At 28.7% G+C, this 27,438-nt stretch overlaps 1 protein-coding gene across 2 annotated transcripts in view; it reads left to right on the top strand.

Annotated features, from left to right (window-relative positions):
• LOC123294803 (E3 ubiquitin-protein ligase TRIM9) overlaps positions 1-27,438 on the top strand; it is a 621,046-nt gene that overhangs the window by 460,600 nt on the left and 133,008 nt on the right. For both annotated transcript variants that reach the window (XM_044875958.1, XM_044875956.1), the window contains exons 2-3: positions 17,336-17,431; positions 20,101-20,334. In XM_044875958.1, the coding sequence (XP_044731893.1) occupies positions 17,336-17,431; positions 20,101-20,334 (330 nt within the window). The remainder of the gene's footprint in view (positions 1-17,335; positions 17,432-20,100; positions 20,335-27,438) is intronic.

Genomic DNA, 27,438 nt, shown 5'->3' with positions numbered 1-27,438 from the left:
TGCAAATTTAAGACTTTTATGGTTTTCTCATGGATGCCGTTATCAGAACTGGACCAACATGAAATGAGACTACACGGAAATCACCAGTTTTCACATAGATAAAGAATTATCATAATCGGTTCGCCCAGTCGCAAATTCCAAGGTAACACACATCAAAAAAATACAGTCGAATTGATAACCTCCTTTTTTGTTTGAAGTTGGTTAAAAATTGCTAAAAATGATACACTTTGAACATTTAAACTTCACCCAATTTGGCAGTAATGATTTTTACGTTTGTTTTTCTTTGAAACATATTCTATTTATACTTTTTTCTTATAGACAGTTTCATAAACAGAAAAGATTTCTTATAGACAGTTTCATAAAAATTAGAAAAATTTTTAATTTTATTTATTTTTTTGTATAAAATTAATTATTATTTTTAATCCAATTGTTAACTTTAAAAGCAATTTTTTAATCTTCAAACACACCCTCCAAATTTGAATTTATTATCTCAATTTAAAACATTTATTTCTTTTATACACGTCAGGTATATAAGAAAAAAATATATTCTTTACAAATTTCAATACAAACAAATTAATTTTTATAAATACACATATCCGCATCTTTATTCTATTTCTATAGTGACTCTAAAGTTATAAACCACCCCTTTGTAAAAAAAAATAATTTATCTAAATTATATACCTCAAAAAAATATATAAAGTTTTTACATTTAAAATGATAGTACTTTAAATTAAACAACTCAGCATTAAGGATATACGAACGCCGAGGCAATTTTGGAAAAAAGGTTTGATTTTTTAAATGAAGATGGACTGCTTAAATCAATTCTGAAAATTTTAGGGTAGTTGCCCGATTATTTAAATAAATTAATAACTTCAATAATAGACATATTTAACATTGGAAAACGGTAGATGGATGATATGTTTTCATAAATTTTTCCAATTCTAGTCGGTGGAAATTAAAACATACTATTATAAAATTTAAGTTAAAATCTTAATTAGTGAAAATAAAAAAAAAACCCATTATGCCCAACTAATTAAGGACGTATGAGCACGGTAGTGGGGATAAAAAATTTAAAAAATATAATAAATAATTAAAATAATAAAAAATAATTTTGTTTTAAGTGTATGACTACAAGTTTTCTTATTTGATCTCAAAATTTTTCGAACTTGCGTTCATTCTCAAGAAATTTAATCTAATCTGAAAATAAAAAAACTTCTAGCCATATACTAATAATAAAATTTTTGGTACTATTTTAATTATTTGTTATAATTTAGTATGTACTACCAAAAGCCTAATATAAATCCAATTAATAAAAAAATATAATTTTTAATTTTGATGGTGAATTATGACGAATTACATTTTTCGATATCTAGAATTATTTTCAAAATTTCAAAAATTGAAAATTTTGTTTAATTATTTAACTTTCGATTTTCGAAAACCAAGATATCGAAAAATTTGTTCTTATTTTTCGTTCACATTGATGAAGTTATAACAAAATTCATCATCAAAGTTGAAAATAAGGTACAAATAATTTCAACCACAAGTCTAAACTTGCCTTGGTGTCAGTTCGAACCACTCACCTATCGTGTACCACATGACTTTCGTACCGTTAATAGTATTTGTACATCTCCGAGTGAAATTGCAGTTTACATTTATCTGGTATCAACATGTTCATATGTTAGTTAAAAGTTCTATCTTTTAAAATGGAAAACCCTCTATTATGTATTTATAATGGCATACAATATTCTCGTCTTATTATTATATCACACCTCAGTTAGAAAGTGGTATTTTTTTCTATGTATTGTGAATAAATTTGTCGCGGTAAATTCTAACAATCAACTTTACTACCTCTCCTGTCTCGTCCTCCTCTATGTATACGTTGTAAAGTATGTAGTAAAAGAGTAAATCAAGGGTGCTTCGTTGTCGTCGTCAACTCTATGTATTTCTACTTCATCGTCTTTATTCTTTTATATTAATATAAAACCAACATCTCTAATATAATAACGCAACGACTTCTTCTGTAGTAATTTTGTCTGTATGTGTATTATAAGTAAGATTAGTAATAAAAGTTCGAAAAATCGCGGTCGTGTAATCGTAAATCAGTAAATGAACTTAAAGATTCATCATCTGCTCTGCTGCAAGTTGCTAATTATTAAAAATTTGACCAGTTAATCCCTAACGGTCCAATCTTCAATAGAAAACTGCATCCTTTTCAATACCTATCCTAAATCAATTCTGGAAAATTTAAGGGGGGAGGGAGTTGTCCGTATATTTTAATAAATAAATGACTTCAAAAGTAGGTATATTTAACATTGGTTTTATGTTAAACCGGTAGATGGATGATATGTTTTCTTGGATTTGTGCAAATTGGGTCAGTGGAAAAAATTCAAAAACTACTATCATTAAATTTAAGACCTTAACAAACTATTGAAACAAAAAAAAACCGTTGTGCCTGACTAATTATGGATGTATAAGCACAGTAGTGGGGACACAAATTAATAAAAATAAATATTTTCAATTTTGATGGTGGAAAATGTTATAGCTTGACAATATAAGACGAAAAATAAGAATAAAATTTTTCGATATCAAGTTATTTTCAAAATATTGAAAATTAAAAATTTTGTATAATTATTTAACTTTCAATATTTCGAAAACCAAGGTAGATATCGAAAAATTTTATTCTTATTTTTCGTCTACATTGAAGAAGTTATTACAAAATTCATCATCAAAGTTGAAAATAAGGTACAAATAATTTCAAACCTAAATCTACAATTACTCGTACTGCCTTAATCCAGATTTACCTTATCAGGACAAAACTTTTGTTTATTTTAGATTTCCAACATGAATAATTGAAAGTTGCGTGTTTCTTGTCTGATGACTAACACTGAAAATAATAATTTGGGTAATCTCCCTTGAACATTTGACGAACTTCGTTAGTAAAAACTTTTAGTTCATTTACTTACTAGGTACATACTGAATGTTCTTGTGACTTCTTTCTTTATTCTGGCTGCTAGAAGTTAGTTAGGTGCACCGACTCGCAGCAGCCAGCCTCCACACCAATATGTACTCAAATACTCATTTATAGCTCGTATCATGGTGTTTTTATATGTATGGGGAGTTTCTATGACGACAAGACTTCATCTAACTATCATCACCAATACAATCATACACAAAAACGTTATGCACATATTATGTTTAGGTGCAGATAAAATAAAGAGATACCTATATAATACCGAATGTTAAGAAATTATTATTATCTTTCTTCTAGCGTAAAATAATGGAATATACAATTTCAAATTTCCAAGAGTATTTATGGAAACAAAAATTTATGATAATTCACCCACAACAAATTCATGAAAAATGACTCACCGAAAAAAGCTCCCGCATATCTTATCAAAGCCGCTCAGACCTTTTGATTTTCAGACCTGATTTTTTCGATCATACCAGTTCAAATCACTTCGATCTGCAAGGAACTTCTCCTATCCCCAGAGATGTTTCAAAGGTACCATTTATTTTGGGAAATCAAATGACGAAAAGAGTGGTTTGTAATGTCCTGTGCAGAAAAGAAAAGAGTGTTTTATAATGTCCTAGGCAGAAAACAGCTGAAACAACAACAAGTGAAAAAAAAAACAATTGGCTGAGTTAACTGTTGAAAAACCATGTATAGACAGTGTTGATTACGCAATCGTGTGTTTTTTTACGTCATGTAGGTAAAGAAAGATAGCCACACATACATTCGTCACACACATATAACTGATATTCCCATATAATACATACTAAATAATTTGCACCTAATTTTAATTCTGACGGGTAAATAGTGATGTTTCCGAAATAATTGTTACAAACAAAAGTTGTTTATTTTTTATAAGGAACATTTTTTTCATTTAAACATTTATTCTATCTCTAACGGTTTACAAGATGGGTCCTACGGACTTAAAACCCAATTGACCTATGTTGCTCATTTGCGAACTCGACCTCACTTTTTACGTCCTAAGCACGCTATAAAAATTTCATCTTAATATCTTTTTCGTTTTTGAGTTATCGTGTTGACAGATGGACAGACAGACAGACAGACAGACAGGCGGGTGGATGGACGTGTGCACAACAGAACATGGATTAGTTAGGTGATTTTAGGAACACCTATACCAAAATATTTTTATAGGTCGTTACATCGTTATTTTTTCGTTTTCTATATCCACTACTTCTTCCAGTCATTTTAAAAAACCTTGTCTATTCTTCGTCATTTCATTACAATTCAAACGAAAGATGCTGTTTCACTTGTTTGAAATTCACTCCGGCAGACTTGATTTCCTATCTCTGTCACCAAAAGTGCTTAATCCCTTGATGTAATTATTCTCTAGTTTTCCTGCAGAATTTTCTCTTTTAGTAATTTGATCAATGATAGAAATGGTTTTATAATCTTAACAGAGTCCCTTCTCGCTGCTGAGTGAAATTTCATGATTTTTTCACTGGTTAGAATACAATCAAAGACTACAAATTTTTTTATACTTATTAGATGCTGCCAAGTATGACAGCTGACTAACTGACTGCGATTTTTAACTTTTCTTAGATTTACCAAATAAAATCCTTATCGAACTTCTGCTCCATTAATAGGAGAACTTTTGAAATACTCAGTACACACAAAGAGGAAGCAAATTCCATTCAAATTTTATATGATTCGTAAAGAAAATATTTTATTACATTTAGGTAGGTAGTGTGAACAAAGTACTTAAACTTTTTTGTGTTTTGTTACACTGCTAGTAAAACCTACTGCATTTCATTCATCTACCCAATACAATATAAATATATTTAACAAATGTGGTTTTTGGTATTGCCATAAAGTTTAAATGGAAATGAAATAGAATTGAAAATAATCTTAAGCTACATTTACACTTATCGAAGGTACCTTAACACAATTTTTACACAGAAATCATAGGTTAAGCAAATTATAGATCTTCCCCCCATCGATTATTCACTCCGCTGCATTTCATCAAAACTTCTTTCATCCCATAGTTTTCCCATAAAATTTTCCCAGCCTGATTTTTATTAAATTTGTTTTTATTGTGTTTATTTAAAGTTGCTCTGGCAGCCCAGGTCCTTGGCGACTGCCCTTAAATACAATGTTAAAATGAACTTAGTAGGTCTATTTCGGATTCGAATCCAGATGACTGTCCGGTTTTTTCAACGGGCGGAAGGTTGAACTCCTCGGTAATTCTGTTTCTTAACTCTGTGAATTTGGTTTTGGACACTCAATTTGATAAGTGTTTGTAAAGATTTGTCAGCATGGACCTGGTCATGATTGGATCGAGGCTGTGTTCATCAAACACCTCCTTTAGGGAGTCTGCAGTGACACTTTTGTCGAAATGGTTTTGGAGATGGTCGAAGTCGTATTTGTATTTTGCCGGGTTTTTCAGGATCACTTCATTGATTATAAGGGGAATTATAAATATTTTTGCAGGCCTACGATCTCTGTTAGTCTTGACATTTTTGGGGTTGGCTTTTTTCCAGTTGCTGGGTGCAGTTCTTGCGGCCTTGGCCGGGTCAATTTCCATTGATATGTCAGAAGAAGATGTTAAGGACAGGGGACGTTTCGAGTAGGGATGAAGCTTGATTTTTAAATTCTAAAATTATGAACTTGTTACTTAGATTCTAATAATGCCATTAATTAAAAATGAAAAATGACTTCGTAAAATTTTTACTGGTCAGTGAAATAAATGTTTAAATTGATTCCAAAAAAATATAATATTCAATTTATCCTTATATAGTCTTTGTCCTGAGCTGGTGATTCTTGATGAATCTAGTAAGAAATAGATTACTATAAAATAACCAGTAAAAATTATTTTGATCGTACAGTATTTATACGAAATTTGAATTGACATCTGATCGAACAACAATTCTGATAATAGTATTATACCTGACTAGCTTGATACCCGCCCGCCTCACTGGGCTTTAAAGTAAAAACCACCGCTTCACAGCCTCCACCTCTCTTGATCTCTCTTATTCCCCTTCTATAACACTTGAAGGGATTGTTTTACGCAGCTAAAAGATATACACAGTTTTCAATTTTTTAAATTGTAAAATAGTCATAATTTATTAAGTATATTAGAAAAGGTGATCATGAATGTGACATTCACTGTTTTAAATTTGTACAGAAATTTTTAATGTATGGTTCAAAATGATGTAATTCTTCATTTATTTTTATTTATTTATTTTTTTTTTTTAAATCTATATCTTTATAATTTATAGCTCATGTGTCATTCTGATGTATGAGCTATATTGCTGTACAGTTTCATTTAAAACCATTCGCTAGTTTTTGCGTGAAATCGTAACAAACATCCTTACTTTCACATTTACAATATATAGGTATAGGTATTGAGCAAATTGTTTTATTCAAAAAATGCATCATACTCAAAACTTAACGTCAACAATATTTATTGTGAAAGGTCAATAAATATGTAATAGGCGTTAGGTTTTCATCTTAATGTTAGTCCAAATCTATCCTGGAACCAAAGATTTGTGTGATATCAGCCTACGTCTTTTTACTTACCTTTTACTCACATAACAAAGAACTGTAATTTAGGGTAGTTGTTAAGTAACAGATTTCTCAAAATTCTAAGTGGAAACATAGCTTTACTTTTTCGATGTAAAATAAATGTTTAATAACTGCATTGATGGCGGTTTCATTACAATATAAAAATCTATATAAAAAACGTACCTTTTGTTACTCCGCGTCGATGAACAAGTATTTTTTTCTTGTGTATATGTGTTTTCGTACGTAAAATAATAAAAAATATTTGTGATTTTTCAAATCATTTCCATTTTCTTTAATGTCAATTACGTTTGATTTATTTTTGGTAAGAAATGTTCAAAGAAAGTAGGGTTCTTTTGGCGTGTTGGGCACTTTTAGAATGGGGAAAAATCACTGAACTCTCGTGATCGTCACGCTGGACCATCACGAAGTAACAGTCAAAACTAAATTCCAAAAATTCATTCTGTATTCATGGCTACTGGACTGCCACTTAAAAACCTGCGTTTGAATCCCATATCAAGCTGAAATTTTTATAGCGTGCTGAGGACGTAAAAAGTGAGGTCAAGTTTGTTAATGAGCAACAAAGGTCAATTGGGTCTTGGGTCCGTAGGATCCATCTTGTAAACCGTTAGAGATGGAACAAAAGTTTAAATGTAAAAAATGTTCCTTATAAAAAACAACTTATGTTTCAAAAATTATTTCGTAAACATCACTGCTTACCCGTGAGACCGCAAATTATGCGCAAATGGTATAGGATGTATGTTATGGCTATATCAGTTATATATGTGTGACATGTATGCATGTGTAATGTAACAGAGTCATCAACATGTCTATACATGGTATTTCAACAATTAACTGAGTCAATTGTTTGTTTTGACTTATTTCTTATAAGTTATTGTTAAAATCGATACTACCAATAGCAATGTAAAAATCCAAAGTTGCTGTAATAAAACGAGAAATCTTAGTGTACAAATGTCATACGAAAATTATTCAACGTTTTTTATTTTTTTGGTGTAAAATGAATAAAACTGTTGAATAATATTAAATAAAAATTTTCCATAGATATTTTCCATAAATATGAATAAAAATAATATTACTATAGTTGAAATAATAATATATTTTTAGAATAATAAATGAGCTTTTTTTCACTACCAATTTAAAATGTATGAAAATTAAATTTCACACATCAATACTTCAATTTATAAAATAATTTATATTATTATTATTATTATTATTATCCTGATCATAAGGCGTTATTTTATTATCATTTTTCAATTTGGAATGAAAAAAAATTTGTTTCTCATTCATTGAAAGAAAATTGAATGGATACGAATTAATAAAATTCATTTTATACGAATGTATAGTACGAGTATTAGATTAGGGTTCATATTATATTTTATTTTATTATTTGAAAAGACTTTGAAAGATGTCGTGTTTTGAATAATATAGTATTCATTAATCAAAAATATATTTATAGTCTTTCATTAGGATTCTATTATACCATGCATATATGTAATAGGCAAGGTATACTAAGTTTAGTCCCAAGTTTGTAATGCTTAAAAATATTGATACTAAAAACAAATTTTTGGTATAGGTGTTCATAAAATCACTTAGTCCATTTCCGGTTGTCCGTCTGTCATCACGATTACCCAAAAACGAAAAGAGATATCAAGCTAAAATTTTTAAAGCGTGCTTAAGACGTAACAAGTGAGGTCGAGTTTGCAAATGAGCAACATAGATCCATTGGGTTTTGGGTCCGTAGTACTCCTTTTGTAAACCGTTAGAGATAGAACAAAAGTCTAAGTGTATAAAACGTTTCCTATAAAAAAGTAAACAACTTTTGTTTGAAACATTTTTTCGGAAACATCACTGTTTACCCCTGAGAGCCCAAATTGTATAGTATGTATTATAAGGGAATATCAGTTATATATGTGTGACATGTATGTATGTGTAATGTGACAGAGTAATCAATACTGTTTATACATGGTATTTCAACAATTAACTCTGTCCATTGTTTGTTTTCACTTGTTCAGTATTTAGTTTCCTATGAAAAGCAGGATCTAAAATCTTTAAGGATTGTAACAATTTTCAAAGCATTTTAAAACTTCATATATCAGTAATATAGATAAGTAATGGATTTTAAATATCGCTTAAAAACTAAAATTGGGCGAAGTTAGGGTGTGGTGAGTGAGATTTACACGGGCAAATATCCCCCAACATTTTAGTGTAAATGTTTGTTTTTATACTACATTCGTTAAATTATGTTCCTGTAATTCCAATTTTGTAAAACTTGTATCTTTTAAAACTATTAAATAAAATGCATTAATCTAACAAATCCCTATCCCTATATATTATAAATGTGAAAGTAAGGATGTTTGTTTGTTTGTTTGTTTGTTCCGCTTTCACGCAAAAACTAGCGAATTTTTTTTAATGAAACTGTACAGAAGTATAGCTCATACATCAGAATAACACATGGGCTATAAATTACAAAGATATAGGTACTAAAAAAATATTTAAAATTTTAATCTGATATTTACTATTTTAAATTTTTACAGAAATCTTTTGATGATGATCACAGATGGACAATTATGATCATCATTTTGAATCATAAATTAAAGATTTCTGTAAAAGTTTAAAATAGTAAATGTCACAATTCATGATATACTACCTTTTATGATATACTCAATGAATTATGACTACTTTACAATTTAAAAAATAGAAAACTGTGCATATCTTTTAGCTGCGCAAAATAATCCCTTCAAGTGTTATGGAACGTTGATAAGTGAGATCAAAAGAGGTGAAGCGGGCGAGTATCAAGGTAGTTTGAATTAAAAAGCTAGTTTAAAGCGAACATTCTAGTACAGTCTTTTAATTTCTAATTTTGGAGTGTTGTTCAGATTAATGTGATTATTATCTTCGAAGAATACCGAAATGTATTTCAATGTGTCAAGCATGGAGAAATAACTTGAATTATCCATGCGTCTAACATTTGAGGCTCAAAGTATCCACGTTCATACTTTTGATTGGTAAAACATCTCTAGAAATAGTTTTATAAACACATGTCGACAATTTCGTATCTTATTTGATAAATAGGAATAGAATTGTTCGATATATTAGCCAAAAACATATTCAATCTAGTAAAAACCGCTCTTTCCAGAGAAAAAAACGAGAAAAGAGAGCATTTTGACCTATTGGCATTTTATAGTCCATATACAAGGAAATTCAAGGAATTAAAAAGATAAACCAAAGTATTTTACCATTCGGGTCGACTACTGAAGTTTGGCTGTAATTAATTTCTAACTAAAAAATTACAATTAATATGTAAGCCATCTATATGTTGACCATCTTTCGCGTTTTTCGCTTATATAGAAGATTTGCCAATTTAAAAAAACAGAATCATCTTTAAAAAAAAATATAAAAAATTTTCACCAAACGTACTATTTCCATTATGTAAGGAATAATCGGATAAAATCTATGTACAAAAAAACTTTTATCTTTTTCCCAACTTGTGAAGATCTTGCTAATTTGTTGTAGTAACATCATTAAAACTCTTCAGAAAACAAAAATTAAATTTTATAATTGTTTCACAAATAATACGTATAGAATAGAACAATGTTTTACAGCGTGCAAACCAACCGATAATTTACTTAAGATTCAGTTTTGGTATTGTGAAGTAGTAAGTTTTAAATTAATGTAGGGGATATTTTATATTATAGTACAAGTTATCATAGCAGTAATAAATCCTTATATATTATAAATGTGAAAGTAAGGATGTTTGTTTGTTTGTTACGCTTCCAGGCAAAAACTAGCGAATGGATTTGAATGAAACTGTACAGCAATATAGCTTATACATCAGAATAACACATGAACTTTAATTTATAAAGATATATTTATAAAAAAATTTAAAAATTAAACTGCCGACATTTTACTGCTCCATCTTTTATAATCATTTTAAACCATAAATTAAAGACTTCTGTAAAAATTTATAATAGTAAATGTCAAACAATTCATGGCCTTCTTTTCTGATATACTCAATAAATTTGCACTATTTTACACTTAAAAAAAATTGAAAACTGTGCAAATATTTTAGCTGTGTAAAGCAATTTCTTCGAGTGTTATGGAAAGAGAATAAGTGAGATCAAGAGAGGTGGAGGCTACAAAGCGGTGGTTTTTTCTTTTAAGCCCAGTGAAGCGGGCGGGTATCAAGCTAGTACAGTATCAAACTGCCAGGCGATCTGCATAGTTTGTATTCTCTGAACGTACTCAAAAGGTTCATATTTGATAAATATTGTTAAATAGTTAGATGATCCAGTCACGGATATATGGCTGTATACAAAAGCATTCTAATTTGAAAAAGGCAAATGATTAAATTAGAAAAAATACTTGTCAAGTGCATTGAATGACGTGATGAATTGAACGAGGTAGTTGTGCGTTGTCTCAGTGGTAAAATAGAAAATACAAAATGTTAATTCTGTCTTCCTTTTCTGAGATAGATCTTTTATTCAAAGTAGACTTTATTACTATAAAAAGACTGCATATGTGTATTTTCCGTTAAGTATTTTGTTTGCATATTTCCGGTCTTATCCTTCTTTTCAACATGTTATCTCTATATATTTTAAATGGAAAGTAAGAATGTTTGTTTGTTTGTTTGTTTGTTACGCTTTCACATTACAACTAGCAATTCGTTTTTAATGAAACTGTACAGCAATATAGCTCTTACTTTATAATAACACATGAGCTATAATTTATAAAATATATTTAAAAAAAAAATTAATCTCAATTCATGGCCAACTTTTCTGATATACTCAATAAATTATGACTATTTAACAAAATTGAAAACTGTGCACATCAAGAGAGGTGGAGGCTATAAAGCGGTTTTTTTTACTTTTAAGCCCAGTGAAACGGGCGGATATCAGGCTACTTTTTAAATATTTCAAGACCAATTTGTTACTGGTATGGGACCTTGAACTACTTTTACTACTAACGATTCAAAACACTTCGTACATACTGATAGATGTTGTTGTACACTTTTAGTAGTGTTCCCCCTTGAAAACTGTAAGGAAACGGATCAACAAAGGTTAACTCGAAGAATTTACGCATAGTTAGTGTGTATAAAGCTTAAATCTTACTGCATCAACCAACCAGTAATAATCATAATAAGATGATGCTGTGAATGTCTGCTTTTCCTATCTTTATTTAAGCACCAAAAAATACCGTATGGTTTTAAAAAAATGTCCAGTTGTAAATTTATGTAAAGCAAAACTTCACGGCAGTGAAAGACGACATTCATCGAGTGATTCCTGCTTTTAAATGATCTCCTAACGTCCATTAACTATTTGCTTGACATGACGGACCAACATTGTTTAACTCTTCTGTTAACTCTTTGTTCTGATAGAAAGTTAAACCTCCTGAGTATGAGAGGAACTCCAGTATAAGGCTCTCCTGAACATCGTTAAGGCAAACAATATTTTGACTTTTCAAAAATATACTAGGAGTGTATAAATTCCCTAATCTGTAATAAAAAGCATACTTAAATGATTGATCAATCTGATTTTAAATCTTCATACCTCGTAAGGAAAATCAAATGGCTTCCAATGTTATTTTAAGTATATCATGCTCTGACTCCCTTCATTTGATTGAAATTTAAAAATTAAAACAAATAAAAAATTTGATTAAAAATACTTTTTAAAGAACAAGCTTCTATGTTACTAAAAAGTAGAAAATGTGCTAAAATCTATTTCTCGAATTTTTACAAAACCCTTTAAAATCACGGCTTCTCTATGCTACTCCACAGGAACGGTGTTACTCGTGATTAAAATATAGTGGTGTTACCCGCTATTAAAAGAGACCTTTTATCGTTACTGTGTAAATTAATCAAGTCTTCTTGAGAAAAATGCGCTAAAAATCTATTTCACCAACTTTTACAAAACCCTTTAAAAAACACGGTTCCTGTATGGTATTCTATAGGAACCGTGCATTTTTCCGGGATAAAAATTGGTCTATGTCATTTTTGATCCCCAAAGTACCACTACCTATGCCAAAAATTGAGTAGATCCTTAGCTCTAATCCGTTCAGTAGTTTTTGCGTGAAAGAGTATCAAACATCCATCGATCCAACCTTTCAGGACTGTAATATATATCAGATATGAATTTTCAATTTAAAACTAAACAAAGTATGTATATCAAATATGGTGGAGGCGATGAGAAAATTAGGTAATCCGTTTGCATAAGTTATTCGTATTCTTCTCCGCAAATCCTTTCATTTCATTCACATGCCATGAGAGTGTAAGAAAAATAACTAGTCAACCATCTTGGGTGACATACATACATACAAACATTGCAGTTCAATAAAATCTGGTAAAAATAAGTCTCCTGATGGTGACACATATCATATATGCCCCTAAAAACAACATACTCTGTCTTTTCTCGAAAGCATACCAACCACATACATTACATAGTATTTGTCTCTCAGTTCCTTACCCGAAAACTTAGGTTATGTTATATATATATATAACTTCAAATGCTATGTATATTAAAAACATCCTTGTGTTATTATGTTGCAATATCTTTGTGTACATATTATACCTACAAAATGTCCTGAACAAAACACACTTCATTTTCACTCAAGCAAAAATGATACCGTCATAAGTTATCAATGAAACACAGCCTTGACTTCTTTCTAAGTACAATGTACGGTATCTTTAAATTAATAGCAGCACAGCACTATGCTCATGCTACTAAAAGATATTTTATATTACAGAGAAATATACACATTTTATTTAAAGGATTTCTTACGTCTAATTTACAGAAGAGGTAAATGTCACATAGATTCAAGAAATACTTAAAGTTGAGTGTAATTTATATTTTTTATGTTTTTGATTGGGAAAAACCTAATGGGTTTTCATTATACGACAGTTTTCTACATGTCGTAGTCAAAACAAAAGCCTGTTTGTTATTCATTTTCACAATGAGAAAAGTTTATAAACCTTTGTATATTTTGCTTCTCCACAAAATTCAAGACTGATATTACTTTTTCTATACTAAAATAATTCTGTAAAATTTTGAGTAATTCATAATAAAATGTGTTCATATGGGCAAAAAACGAGTGCGGTCTTGAGACTAGAATCTACTCTTTCTTATCTCTTTTTATTATTCTTTTTTAACTTCCCGGTATAAGTTATTGTAATGGGTACGATTTTCGAAATTGAAATGTTCAATATATCTTTACATGGTTAGGATAAGGCTTTAACACAAATTGGAGAAGAAGCATGTGCGTGTGTACGTACGTAGTCATGTTAGGAAATTTTTTCTGTGGACCTAAAGAGTCGCATCAGACTCTACTCATGGCTAACTCTATTATAAAAATGAATGAAGGGAGAAAAATTTGTGAAATCAAAAGCTAAAAAAATTTTGAAGTTTATTGTCTAAAGAGTAAAATATATTTATACTAAGCTTATATCTGGGATTGATCATTTATACTTTTAGTCTTACCAAAGTATTTTAACAATAATCCTATCTAGATTTACGATCTAGAATCTTTCAAGCGTTAAAAACTTCAACGATTTAAAAGAAAAAAAACACTTTGTATACTTTACACAAGAATACTTTTAGAAAAATAAATATACGACTAAAAATTTTAAGAAGAAGTCGTCACATAATTTTTCAGTTCTTAAAAAATATTATTATTTTAGTTCGTAGCTTGAGGTTTAGCCAGAAGGAAAATTATTAGTGACATTTATGTTACGTTATAATTTGTAAATAGGTGTAGATATAATGCAGCTTTAAGATGTGAACATAAATACAATATGCAGTCGTTATTCTAGGAATTATACAGTTGAAACGTAAGAGATGAGTTTCATAGTCACATGGAAGATTTTATTTCGTGCAAAGTTGTAATCATACAGTTACTCTGCATTTACTGTAATAAAAATGAAAAAAATAAAGTAAACATAAGCTTGAATTATATTAAAAATATTATTTTGTAGTATACGAAAATATACCTAATGTATGGGACTATCCATATTTTTAGAGAATTGCCGAAGGAAATGGAGCTATTGTTTTTGTAATGATAGTGGAAATTTGAAAAACAAATTTCAAATATTCATCGATCTTATCTACTAGATGTCAAAAATGACCATCGTTAAATATATATATATATATATATATATATATATATATATATATATATATATATATATATATATATATATATTTTTTTTTTTTTTTGGTGTGTTTTTTATTAGTTTTAAGGAAAAAAGTACTCTTGTAATCTTTTCTTTAGATGTTAAGTTATCGCAAAAAAATCTGGAAGAATTAAAAATGCTATATTCGATTTTAAGAAAAATGTGTTTAATTTTTCAATATCTTGGGGAATTCGCTTAGAAATAGAAATTCCAAAAGACAGACGGTTTTAATGCATTACTTATTTCGACACGCTTGAATCTTTTTTAGTCTCTGCGTTATCTGTATGATAAATATCTGTCACTTTCTTGGATTTGCATTAGGAACAAAATTGTATTTACAATAATGACGTTTTATTTCAACATTCCAATTAATCTACGAAACGGATGACAAAATTGCTATCAAAAAACAAAAGATACGTTGTTATAGAATAAACCAAGTCAATAACGTTTTTTGTTTACGGCTATTCAATGGCTAAGTTAACCGAAAAAATGCGCAAATGTCAAAAAAACGATTTTCTTGCGATTAAAAAAAAAGTTGACGTCCAATACATCAAAATTAAATGGGAAATAGATCTCAAAAAAAATCTATCGATTGACGTCTGTTAAGTCCGAATTGGATGCGTAGGTGCCGAGAAAACTTGAAAAAATGAGCGAAAATAGCCGTTTTTACATTTGTTTATAACTTTGTTTTTTCGATTTTAAAGTTTATATTTAGTGACGTTATGAGCAATAGGTTTACAAACCTTCAGTTGTTTTTTTAACAAAAATTTTCACATATCGACACCTATCGAAAAAACTTTCCTCTTGGTCGAGACATTATGGGAGAGTGGTTTTTCGGGCCTGAATCTCTTCGTCTAGATTTCTTCGAGCATGATATTTTTGGGATGCCTAGACTGTGCTTTAGTGCTACACACTCAGGATGATAATGACTTTTTGGGCGTTAAAGTAGAAAATCGTCTCTAGACTACAGAAAACAAAGGGTATATAAAAAAGGAATATTTACAATTGTGAACAGCTTAAATTATATAAGAACTTCCAGCAAATTAGGAGTAGCAAAAAAAAAAGGATATATACACTTACTTTAATTGCATAAAAATGCACTAAAATGTATGTGCCTTACATACATTCATAATAATTATAATTAATATATTCCACACAAAAAGTTTTTCATGAGAGAAAATATACATTTTCCTTGCTTGTCGTATGTCATCATCATTCAGACAGAAGATTTGTCCTTGTAAAACTGGGGGAGATATGATATATATTTTATATATTATATTATTATACAGTGTGTTTAAATGAGATAAAGTCCCTGACAAAAGACAACCTATTAAAACCTTTTTTCCTTCATTATTAAAAGAATTGACAATAGAGAGATATAAAGTCTTTGAATGTAAAATATATTCATTCATTTTGACAAATTAATGGATTATCTTTTTTCTTGGAGATTTCAATTTAAACAGCTATTCAAGGAAGTTTATTTGTATTTGCTTCTACTTACAAGTAACATTCATAAAGTAATCAATACGAAATTTGCATCACTTCTGATGAAATTCGAAACAAAAACAGATAACACATACATTAAAAATTTAAAGAAACCCTCGGCATTAAGTCAGGTCTGATCGATTCGTTTGTGGCATCGTAGTTCCTAAACGGATGAATCTATTTTGATCCATCTGTTCATAGAGCGTTTCCAGCTATGTATCAAGATAATCATGCCCATTCATTAGAAGATCATCTAGTTGTTTTTCAAATAAACAAACAAAAAATCAAAATCGGTTTATCCGTTCGGAAACTACGAAACCACGGGAAAAACACAGATACACAGTTGCAGAGACTTTAAACATTCCTTTTTGAGCCGAGGGTTAAAAATATATGCAATAATCTGAACAAACTCATAGATTATCATTTTTCTTGGAGATTTCGATTGGAAAAGCTATTCGAAGTTTTTTTTTCTACTTACAAGTAATATTCATAAAATACTCAATTCTAAATTGGCATCCTTTGTCATAATATTCGAAACAAGGGCAGAAAATATAAGGATTCGGATGTTCATAAGATTTTAAGACATCCTATAATGACCAACCTCGGATTTCTCTACACGAATCTATCTTCTAATCTAAACTCTTTGTTTCTCTAAAGATTAGTACCTACAGGTGATAAAAAGTTGATTTATGTCGATTTGTGAAAAATCGGGGCTTCATATCAAGAGTTTAGATTAGAAGTTTCTATGTATCTACAAGATACACAAGAAAATATTTGCTTTTCATAAATATAGCCAAAAATTATTGCTGAAAATATAATTACGAATTTATTTAACAAATTTTTTGTTTCTAAATAATTAATATAAATTATTATAAAAAAAGGTAACAGCGATTTTGTTTCAAAAACGGTTGAATTGCATTCATGTTTATAAATATCCAATTTTTTTTTATTACCATATCATATTTTCACAACATATATTTTTATTATATAAATATATTTTGCCCAATATGGTGGTCAGCGTGAAAAATATACCAAACACAAAAAAATTTATACTATAAATATAAAGCTTATAATAATAACATACGTACATATTTATCCTTTATTTTTTATTTATTTTTTGTATTATCCTTTTGTTTCAGACTGAACTCTCACAGAATTTGCAACAGCTGTCGGAGAAAGCACGCTCAACCACTGAGTTTATACAACGACTTAAAGGGATGAGTGAAAAAGTTAATGTAAGTGTTATTTACTTCCAAAATTATTTAACTAATAGTCTGCAGACCCACGCCTAAAAACGTTATCTCATAACATTATCGTTGAGATATGTGTATACGTCCAATATGTCCCTGTGAAATAGCTTCTTACATAAATTATCAGTAGTGAGATATTTTCTTCACGGAAAATTTGTGATCACACCCCCAAACTTCGAATAGACATCAACCTTTTTTATTAGTCTAACAGAAAGATTATGTTTTTCGACATTTCGAGTAATGAATAGAAATATTAATTACTTCCCAGAGGAAGTTAATGTAATGGGGCCGATTTTGAAAATTTCCAGTTTTACATATTTCCGTGGTTTCAAGGCCGCAATATCCGAATCATACCTTTTCAATGTGATGTCTGTTTGTGTGTGTTCGTATGTGCGTATGTTCGTATGTTCGTTCGGATTATTTTGCCTCGATTATCTCGCAAACCAGTGACATTAACACGTGAGAAGAACTGAGAGAGTTTTCAGCAGAACTAGTTGAGTGGATAAAACACATCATTTATCTAGGAGATAATGATCGTTAAAGCATAAGCTGCAGTACAAGTTCGAAGAATAATCTATGATGACTAACCACAAGACATTTTTTTTACATGTTTTTTCCGCCTTTGGGAAGTTAGCCGTGTGGACTAAAAGGGTCGCACTCACACGACTTCAGTACTACACCGACTATGTACTGCCAATTTATTAAATTTTTTGTTAAAATTTTTATTCATCAATTTAAAGCCTGGGGCATAGTTAAAAATTTTCCGTGTTCCATGAAAGAGAACACCCGGTTACCATGAATTTTAAATAAGAAATTCTCCAACAGAATACAAGGAACATATGAACAAAGTCTTAACGGTGGGTGTAATAATTAATGTAATTTTTTAAGCGTGGGCCTGCAGCCTATAGTTAAAAACCTCTGCACCATCGTCAATTTATATTTTATCCTTTTCTATTTTATCAGTAGTTCATTATATTGTTATCCTTTTTGCATGTAACAAAAACAAACCTTTTATATATTATTTGTTGATAAAGTTACATGGATATTGTTTCTGTTTGGAAAATGAAAACAATCAAACTTTTCCTGTTTTTATTTATTTATTTATTATTTATATTTATTTATTCGATACAATGTTTTCTGAATTGTCTTCTTTAATTTTTTTTTTTTTTTTGAACTGTGGTTTATCCTTTTCGGTAAAAGTATTTTTGTAGTTAGTAATCAGATTATTAGCGAAATATATTTTTCATCTTCAATCTTCGGTAATCATTTCTTGCTATTAAGTTTCGCTGTTATTTGATACAACTTTTTAGATTTTCATTTGGCTAAACGCATAAACAAATTTTACTTATTATCGAACGAAAAGTTGTCTTAAACAGATCGATTTAAAAGTTTGTTCCAATAAACATTCTTCTTACACTCATAAACTTGTAATCCATACTACTCCTTTGCCCTAAAGCGTTTCTAGGTTTTTGATATCTTCTTCTAGTTTGCTGAAAAACTTTATACTAGTGCAATGGAGCATTTGTTTTCCAACACTAGGCAGTTGCAGTTGTCCGTCTTGGAAATTAACTCAAACACTGTTTCCCTTAACTAGTTTCTTGTAGTAACTCCGATCGTACTGTTGATATTTCCAACATTTTTCACTTTTATAGGCATGCCTATATTTATCTCTTTATTGGCCAGTGCCTAAGCTTTGTGGCTACATACGGTAAGCATTTTGCCTCCGTGCTGCCCACCTTATCAGTGCACCCTTTTAGATTACCGGGCCCAGCAGCATTAAGAATGACTAACATTATAACATTTTCCCTTTAGATTTCTGTGATCCCCAGCAAGAACAATCTAGTAACAAATATATCAAAGTTTTTGCGGTCAATTTTCAACTTAGGATTCAACTTTTATTACATATATAGTTTCATTCAAATTTATATATTCTCTCTTATATCCTCGAAGATGTCAAGTAAAAATATGAAGGATACCCTAACATGAAATCAGAAACAACACTAATGTACAACATGTGATATTTTTACAATTTAATAAACAAGAAGAAAACAAACAAAAAAGTCATTGAACTCGCCGTGTTTTTATTAGTTTTTTTTTTTTGTTATTAGTTTTTCTTTTTTATCTTATTCGTATTGATTTCATTTTATTGATAACACAAATAATTTTAACGTAATCTCTTCCTTAGTAACTGTATACTGCACTCATCGTAAAACCTCTTTAATATCACTAATGATCAATTTTAATTTTATTTTGTTACTTTTTTTGTTCTTAAAGAAGCATATGGTTTTCTACAAAATAGAAATGGATCGAGAAAAAACGAAAAGTTTCTTTTCCTTTTTATGTCCGAACATGGAATTCAATATTTTAGAGTTAATTTAAATATTTCAAAACTCAAAATTTTCTTAAGAAACCATTTTTTCCAACCTTCTTATTTTTCTCTGAGACAATAATGACCATAAGCTCCATAGTTTGCAAAATATTTGAGAAAGACTACCTTTGGGGATCGATACGGAGATATCTTGCTACGTTAGGAAGTAGAACGCCCGTAATATTTAATACGATACATAATTTATTAAGCCCTTCGTACATAATTTATTTAGCAAAATTGATTGAGACAACTTATTATTCTAGATCAATTAATTTGTCATTTATAGGAAAAATCACAAGAATTTGAAGCAGTTGTCACAGCACAATGTGAAGCATTAAAAGCAGCAATTGAAGTCCGTCGATTACAGTTAATGGAAGCTATCCGACAAGATAAAGAAATGCGTTTACGCGCGTTAAAGGATCAAGTAACAGCTTGCACGGGACGACTTCAACAAACAACCGGATTGCTGCAATTTTGCATTGAAGCCTTAAAGGAAACTGATAGTGCTGCATTTTTACAAGTAAGTACATTGAATTATTTATTTTCATATTTTTTATTTATTCAAACAAAGAAGAAATATAGATACCTACTAGAAAAATCGGTTGTTGAAACAGACATTAAGAGTTTTATGAAAAAAAAAAAAATATTAAATTTTCTAAAAGCATCTTTCTTACAGTTTAAATATATAAGTGAAAAATATAGCTCAAAATTAGTAGAATTTCATAATTGGTTTTTGAAAATTGAATAAAATTAGCTCGTCTAATAAACTTTTTGGATTTAGACCACGTCACCGAGTAAAAAAAATCATTTTTTAGTGTGAATCTATAATTCGTAAAAACTATAAAATATATGTTGTCAAAAGAATAGTAGTTTTTACACGTCTTAGAAAATTTCGCTTCAGTTATCAAAGACTTTTTTATGTTAAAAAATAGGCGTTGAATATTTTTTTAACAGTTCATAAAAAAAGATCACACAATATGCAACAATACTTTGTACGACCAAAAACAAATCAGTTTTTAAAGATAATATTTTATATGCATATTTCTTTTTTTTAACACACATCCGGCATAAAATTGGCTCTGTATAATATGTATGCAGTTCCTGTATTAAATAAAATCTTCTCAATGAAATACCGTTTATTTATGCAATTTCTTGGAAAAATAAATTAAAATTTCAAAAATAATATTCAAAAAATAGTAAAACATCAGCAACATCAAATAGACTAGGAAACACTGACACAAAATTTACAAATAATTTATTTCAGCATTTTATTAAACTGTTTGTTACAGCTTTGACAACCCTTTGGGGATACAAAGTTATATACGAAAGCTCAATTTTTATATACGTATAAGAACACTGGGTAAAAAAAACTATTGTAAATAACAAAAAGGCAACAATGTTCTCAAGCCATCACCCATCCAAGTACTGACTGTGCCCAATGTTTCTCATTCGTCAACCAGTGCTTTCAATGTTATATTATATCAAGTGGCTTGCCGTTTCAGAGCTAACGATCCAAACCGTTTGTTCAATGTGGCTAAAGAACTTTTCGCATTAAAAATTTTCTATTTACAAATAAAAAAACACCTGAAACAAATTCTATAAATCTGTTAATGATTTTCTAACTTTGTGCCAGTATCTCTAAGTCTGGATATCCTTTCTTCTAAGAAAAGTGTAATTTTTATTTAATTATTGTTTACATTGGCACAAATCCAAAAAAATCAAATAATAATATAGAAAAAATAACAAAAATAAAAACAAAGAACCAACTGTAATTTTTAAAACGAATAATATTATGAATTGCCTTGATGGCTTCTCTCATGCACTTTTACGATGACTCTGGTGAGCAAGCATTTATTTTTTGGTATGAACAGTCATGTGTAGAATAAGTTTTCAAATGATGCACCAAGCATATTATTTTGATTACTTTTATTAAATATGTACAGTAACATTCATTTAAAGCGAACTTGCTTTGAATAATATCTGCTAGTTTTTTGACTGATTATAGAATCCCGCCCGGATAGTTCGTTTTCTGATTAAAGCTTCCACTTTCCTCATTAATAATATCTATCTGAATTTAAATGTAAACTTATTTTCTTACATTAAGTCAAAAATCTGTTTAAGAAGACGTGTTTCCATTTCGAACTAGTACTCTCAAGTGAATTTAGATAATTTTAGAAGAAAAATTATCAAAAGTACCTTTCGTTAGTAGGTACGCTCTTACGCTGTAGGTGAATTATTAGGAGTTTACTATTTGTTGGAACTATATTCCTTTTCGCAAGTTTGTCCGATGGAGGTTAGACAAAAAAGTGTCCGCCATCTGCACCGATCAGCACTTTATTTTGTAATTTATTATCTTGAAATGATAATAATAGTATTCTCAAGAAGGCCATGATCTTGTGGTTACGGTACTCGCTCCTTATGTGGGAGGTCGTCACGTTAAAACCTATCCACGTCAATAGATTTTTTTTAATTTTCAATAAAAAATTTTTTTAAATAAAAAGTACATAATTTGCTGTGAAAAGAGCGTAGTTTCAACCTGGTGTCCCACGACGCCCCTATATCTTTTTAAGTGTGAAACAAAAAAGATATTGCTTCCGCTTAATCTATCGAATTTGTAACTGACCATTTACTTATGCCATTTCAAGTCAATTATTGACACTCAGTAAATACTGTTTAAGTTTTCAATGAAATACTTTGCAAACAGAAATAGAATTTTCAAACAACAAATTTTCTAGCTTATATCGCTAAAAGCTACACAGAAAATAATATTATTAGAAAATTTCCTTTTCAGTGCATTCTAGAAAATATTCGAGCAGAAACCTATTTACAGAAGATGATGCAAAAAGTGTTTTTTTCGTTTATTAATTTGATCAATTTTATATGTGTAAAATTTTTAAACATTTTTCTTCAAAGTTAAATAAATTTCATTATAGCTTACGAGAAATCGATTTATATTATTCGTTAAAATAATTGCCACTATCTTCGATAACACCGTACAAGTTTTTAACTGTAGCAAACAATGTTTTTATAGCATGTACTTCGTATATGTCCAAAGTTGATGCTGTGCTTACATCTCTGCTGAACAGCAATCACCAGTCAGTCCTGCTTGAATTGCCTGAATTCACATACATAGATATAAAAATTTATCAACCGTATATTATTTTATTATTTAACATGTATTCTACAAAAAGTTTTTGGCATTTATTTTTTAATAAATACATAGAATTTGTAATTTTATGTCATTGACACAAATGTATACATAGATATGTAAATAAACATACACAAATTTTATTTGAAAATATATTATTATAAATATCAACATAAAAATTTCCTATTTATTAGTGGCTTTTCAAAATCGAATACGTGTATTTTAAAATTTAAATCTCAGTTTTGTTCTGCCAAAGAGGCAAAGTTCTATTTTTATGGTTTTTCACGGTTATATTTAACTTCAGTTGTAGCTAACAAACAATTTAATAATATCTTGCAAGTCAATTTTGGCCTACTTCTAATTATCCCATTAATTTGAAAATAAGAGTACACATATGAAGGTCCGATGACAATACAATAATATAAAAAATAAAAAATATTTAAATTTAAATTTAATCTGTCATTTTACTGCTCTATCTGTGATCATCATTTTGAACCATAAATTAAAGATTTCTGTATAAATTTAAAATAGCATATGCCAAACAATTCATAGCCATCTTTTCTGATATACTCAATGAATTATGACTATTTTACACTTAAAAAATTGAAAACTGTGCATATATTTTAGCTGTGTAAAATAATCCCTTCGAGTGTTATGGAAAGGGGTTAAGTGATATCAAGAGAGGTGGGGGCTATAAAGAGGTGGTTTATACTATAATGTCCAGTAAGGCGAGTGGTTATCAAACTAGTATTATCATAAAAATTAACAATAATCTTAACGGTTAGGTGGTATAGTGGATAGGAAGCACGCTCCTTATATCAAAAGTACGTAACAAATACAAGCGATGAAAGTACATGCAACAGCCCAGGATGGCTAATAACCTGGAAAAACAACATTAAAAAAATGAAATATGCATAATATATAATTTTGTATTGTATATAATTGTATAATTTAACTGTTATTTTTGTAAATAAAGTTTATTTTAAAGTTAAAGTTATATCAAAAGTCATCAAATCAAACCTGTGTAGTAGATTTTTTTATTCTACTTTGCTACTCAAAATGTACTTAATATTTAATTTAAAAAGTACATAATAATTTTAGATAAAATGTATAATTCAAAATGCGGGGTGCTTGATATCTATCGAATCAGTTAATTTAAAGATTGAATGCAGAGAACAATCCACGCTTTGAATTTTACATTAAATTAAAATTTGTATCCACTTTTTATTGCAATAAAACACTTCTCTATACCTTTAAATAAAATATTTTTGTGTGCAACCTTTTTTTCTACTCAAAGCGAAAATTATACCAAAAACTGACACCAAAACGTGAATTTTCTTCGATATCAATTCAATACTTAAATAAATATTTTATGTATAAATTTATTTAATCAAATTAAATTAATCCGATATTAATGACATTTTATACAATCTTATAAAATAGGGTATTATTTAAAATTAAATAGTTTGAACTATAAACGCATAAAATTATATTAAAATAATTTATTTTAAAGATATATCCCATATGTACAAACCTATAACATACTTCTAATGTTATTTCATATGTTTAAATATACACTTAGTATAGAAATCTATTATTGATTCTATTGATTTTATAATGAAATTCACCTGGTGTTTTTAAACGGGTATTCTTTATTTTTAACAAGCTTTTATTGTAAATAAATTATAAAGATTAAAAAAACTAAAAAACACGATCTATTTGCATTAAAAAGTGGATAATAATTTTAATTGTAATGTAAAATTCAAAACGTGGGATTCTGTAAGCATTTATTCTTAACATTCGCTGGTTTGAAAGATACCGAGGACTCCTTCCTCGCTATGAATTTTACGTTTCATTAAAATGATTATCCACTTTTTGGTGCAACAAGCGTGTTTTTAAGTTTTTTAAACTATAATTTATATGCTTATTTTTTCGAGTTTCGGATCTTTTCACTTTCTACATGAGGAGCGGGCATATACTGTTGACCTGGTCAGGATACTAGGATAAGATTAGGATAAGATTATTAAATTTTTATATTGACGTCAATCCATGATAAGAGTGAAAATTTTCAAGTCAATCGGATGTTGACTAGTTAGGGAAAATTACGTTTAAATAATCCGTTAAATCCATCCATACAAACATAGAGGTCTAGCTTATAAAAGCGTTTTAAGAACTTAAAAGTTTCTAGCTAAATATTGGAAATAAATTTCAATCAATCATGAAATTATTATGGCAATACTTTGATAATTGAATGATACAAAATGTTTTCAAAATGGATCAAAGTAATTCAAAAGTATGTTACAAAATAGTTGATAAGAAATAAATTGCTCCCGAACCAAATTAATATACATTCAGTATTGTTAAAGAATGAAAAATTCCTCAAAATCAATTAATTAAAAACCAATTCGATACTACTCATAGGTAGATAGACAAAATAACTCCTCTTTTTTTGTCGGTGTCGGAAAACCTCTTTTTAAGAATTACCAAGACCATTGTCTTATTTCCAACCTTTTCTAACAGGACAAAATAATACAAATATTGTAATAACTCACTAATTCGTTCAGGTCATGTATGAATAAATCGCGTGACAGTATGCCATTCATATTAAATACGATAATTTCGTCGATTTAAATAATATCTTAATTTTGTACATTAACTTTTAGTTATTATTATTTAGTTACTTAGACTTCATAAAATATAAGTTCTTACAAAATAATATAATTTATGTGTTCAAATTTTAGTTAAATTATAATGATTATTATTATTATTTCGTACTATTTGTGAATAAATATGAAATTAAACTATATAATAATTTCTTCAAACATAAATACATAAGGAAGTTACTACTAGTTCTACTTAAATTTTAGATGTTATAAAACAATAGTTTTATTACATTAATGTGTATCTATGTTAATATGAATACAGTGCAACCTATCAATAACAATATGTTAGGCGAAATGAATTTATTAATAATATTTCCAAAAAAATTTTTAGTACTATTAATTAGCTGTGCCCCGGCATTGTGTTTCTTATCCGAGTTCTCTTTTGAATTACCACATAAAAAGATGATCAAATGGTCCAAAAAAATATGTGATTGTCTCACCGTTGACACCATTGTACATATGTTCTTTATGTACAGTCGAAAAAATTTTGATTTCGTGGCTTTTCGCGCCATCAAAGTTTTTCCTTGAGACGTTCTCATTTAAATTAAATTCAGATAGAGTTAAAAAATTTCTTTAGTTTATAACTAGCATGATACCCGCCCGCTTCACTGATCTTAAAAGTAAAATGATCTTAAAAGTATGATCATTCTGCTTCATCCGTGATCATTATTTTGAATCATAAATAGTAAATGTCAGATTAAATTTAATTTTAAATTTTTTTTTATTTTTAATATCTATATCTTTATAATTTATAGCTCAAATAAATGTGCTATTCTGATGTATAAGCTATATTGCTGTATAGTTTCATTAAAAACTATTTGCTAGTTTTTGCGTGAAAGCGTAACAAACAAACAAACATCCTTACTTTCACATTTATAATGTATATGGATAAGGATTCTGTGATTGATATAAATTACATTCATGGAAAATATTTTTAAGGAAAGGGTCCAAAATGAGCCTAAAAAATGCTGAACCTTCTTATATTTAATACCTTTAGTATAGCGAAAGTGATACTTAAAAGAAATTATATTTGAAAAAGTATTTCGGCTACAAATTGGTAACAAATATTACAGTATTTTTTATGAAACCACACGTAGTATATTTCTTTTTTTTTTATTTTATATGAGACGAGTTAATTTTGTCCTGACATTCTGGTATGTGATTTCATTCGAAATTTACTTCAAAATGAGAACGTAATTTTTACGCAATTTACTAAAATGTAAAAATGTAAATAAAACCTCTTTTTAAAAGATGAGAGCGTATTCGTACGTAGACCTTTTGTAAAGTGACTTGAACAATTTTGACTGTAATAATATCGTATAATGATATTTAATTATTTTATAGTTTCATTTTCATTATAAATTTATTAATTAATTTTAATACTTTCAATGTATTATAATGTATATTTGTTTAGTATATTCTATATATAAATATAAATTTTTAATTAAGATTAATTTAACTTACTTATTTTACAATATTTATTATTATTATAAAATACTATAACATAGAAATTTTATTAAAATCATTTTTAATACATTCTGATAATTTTTTATCTTTTTTTTTTATTGAAATTAATTATTTTTATGACAAATTTTTAATTAATTTTTGTTAAAAATATTATGCACAGATTTTACCAGTTAGTCGATCGGCATTTGGAACTTTTTTTATTTGAAAGCCTATGTATTTTTCTGTAAACTGTGCTTTTACGCTATAGCTTACATCAATAAAATTTTGTGAGTATTTTGTTCAAAAAACTCGTACGAGAATTATAAAATAATTTTTTTCATCCTTCTCACCAAAAAGCTTTTTACTC

The sequence above is a fragment of the Chrysoperla carnea genome, chromosome 3 (assembly GCF_905475395.1).
Source record: "Chrysoperla carnea chromosome 3, inChrCarn1.1, whole genome shotgun sequence".
Taxonomy (NCBI): domain Eukaryota; kingdom Metazoa; phylum Arthropoda; class Insecta; order Neuroptera; family Chrysopidae; genus Chrysoperla; species Chrysoperla carnea.
Note: the sequence above shows the minus strand (reverse complement) of the source record. Positions and strands in the feature narration are given on the sequence as shown.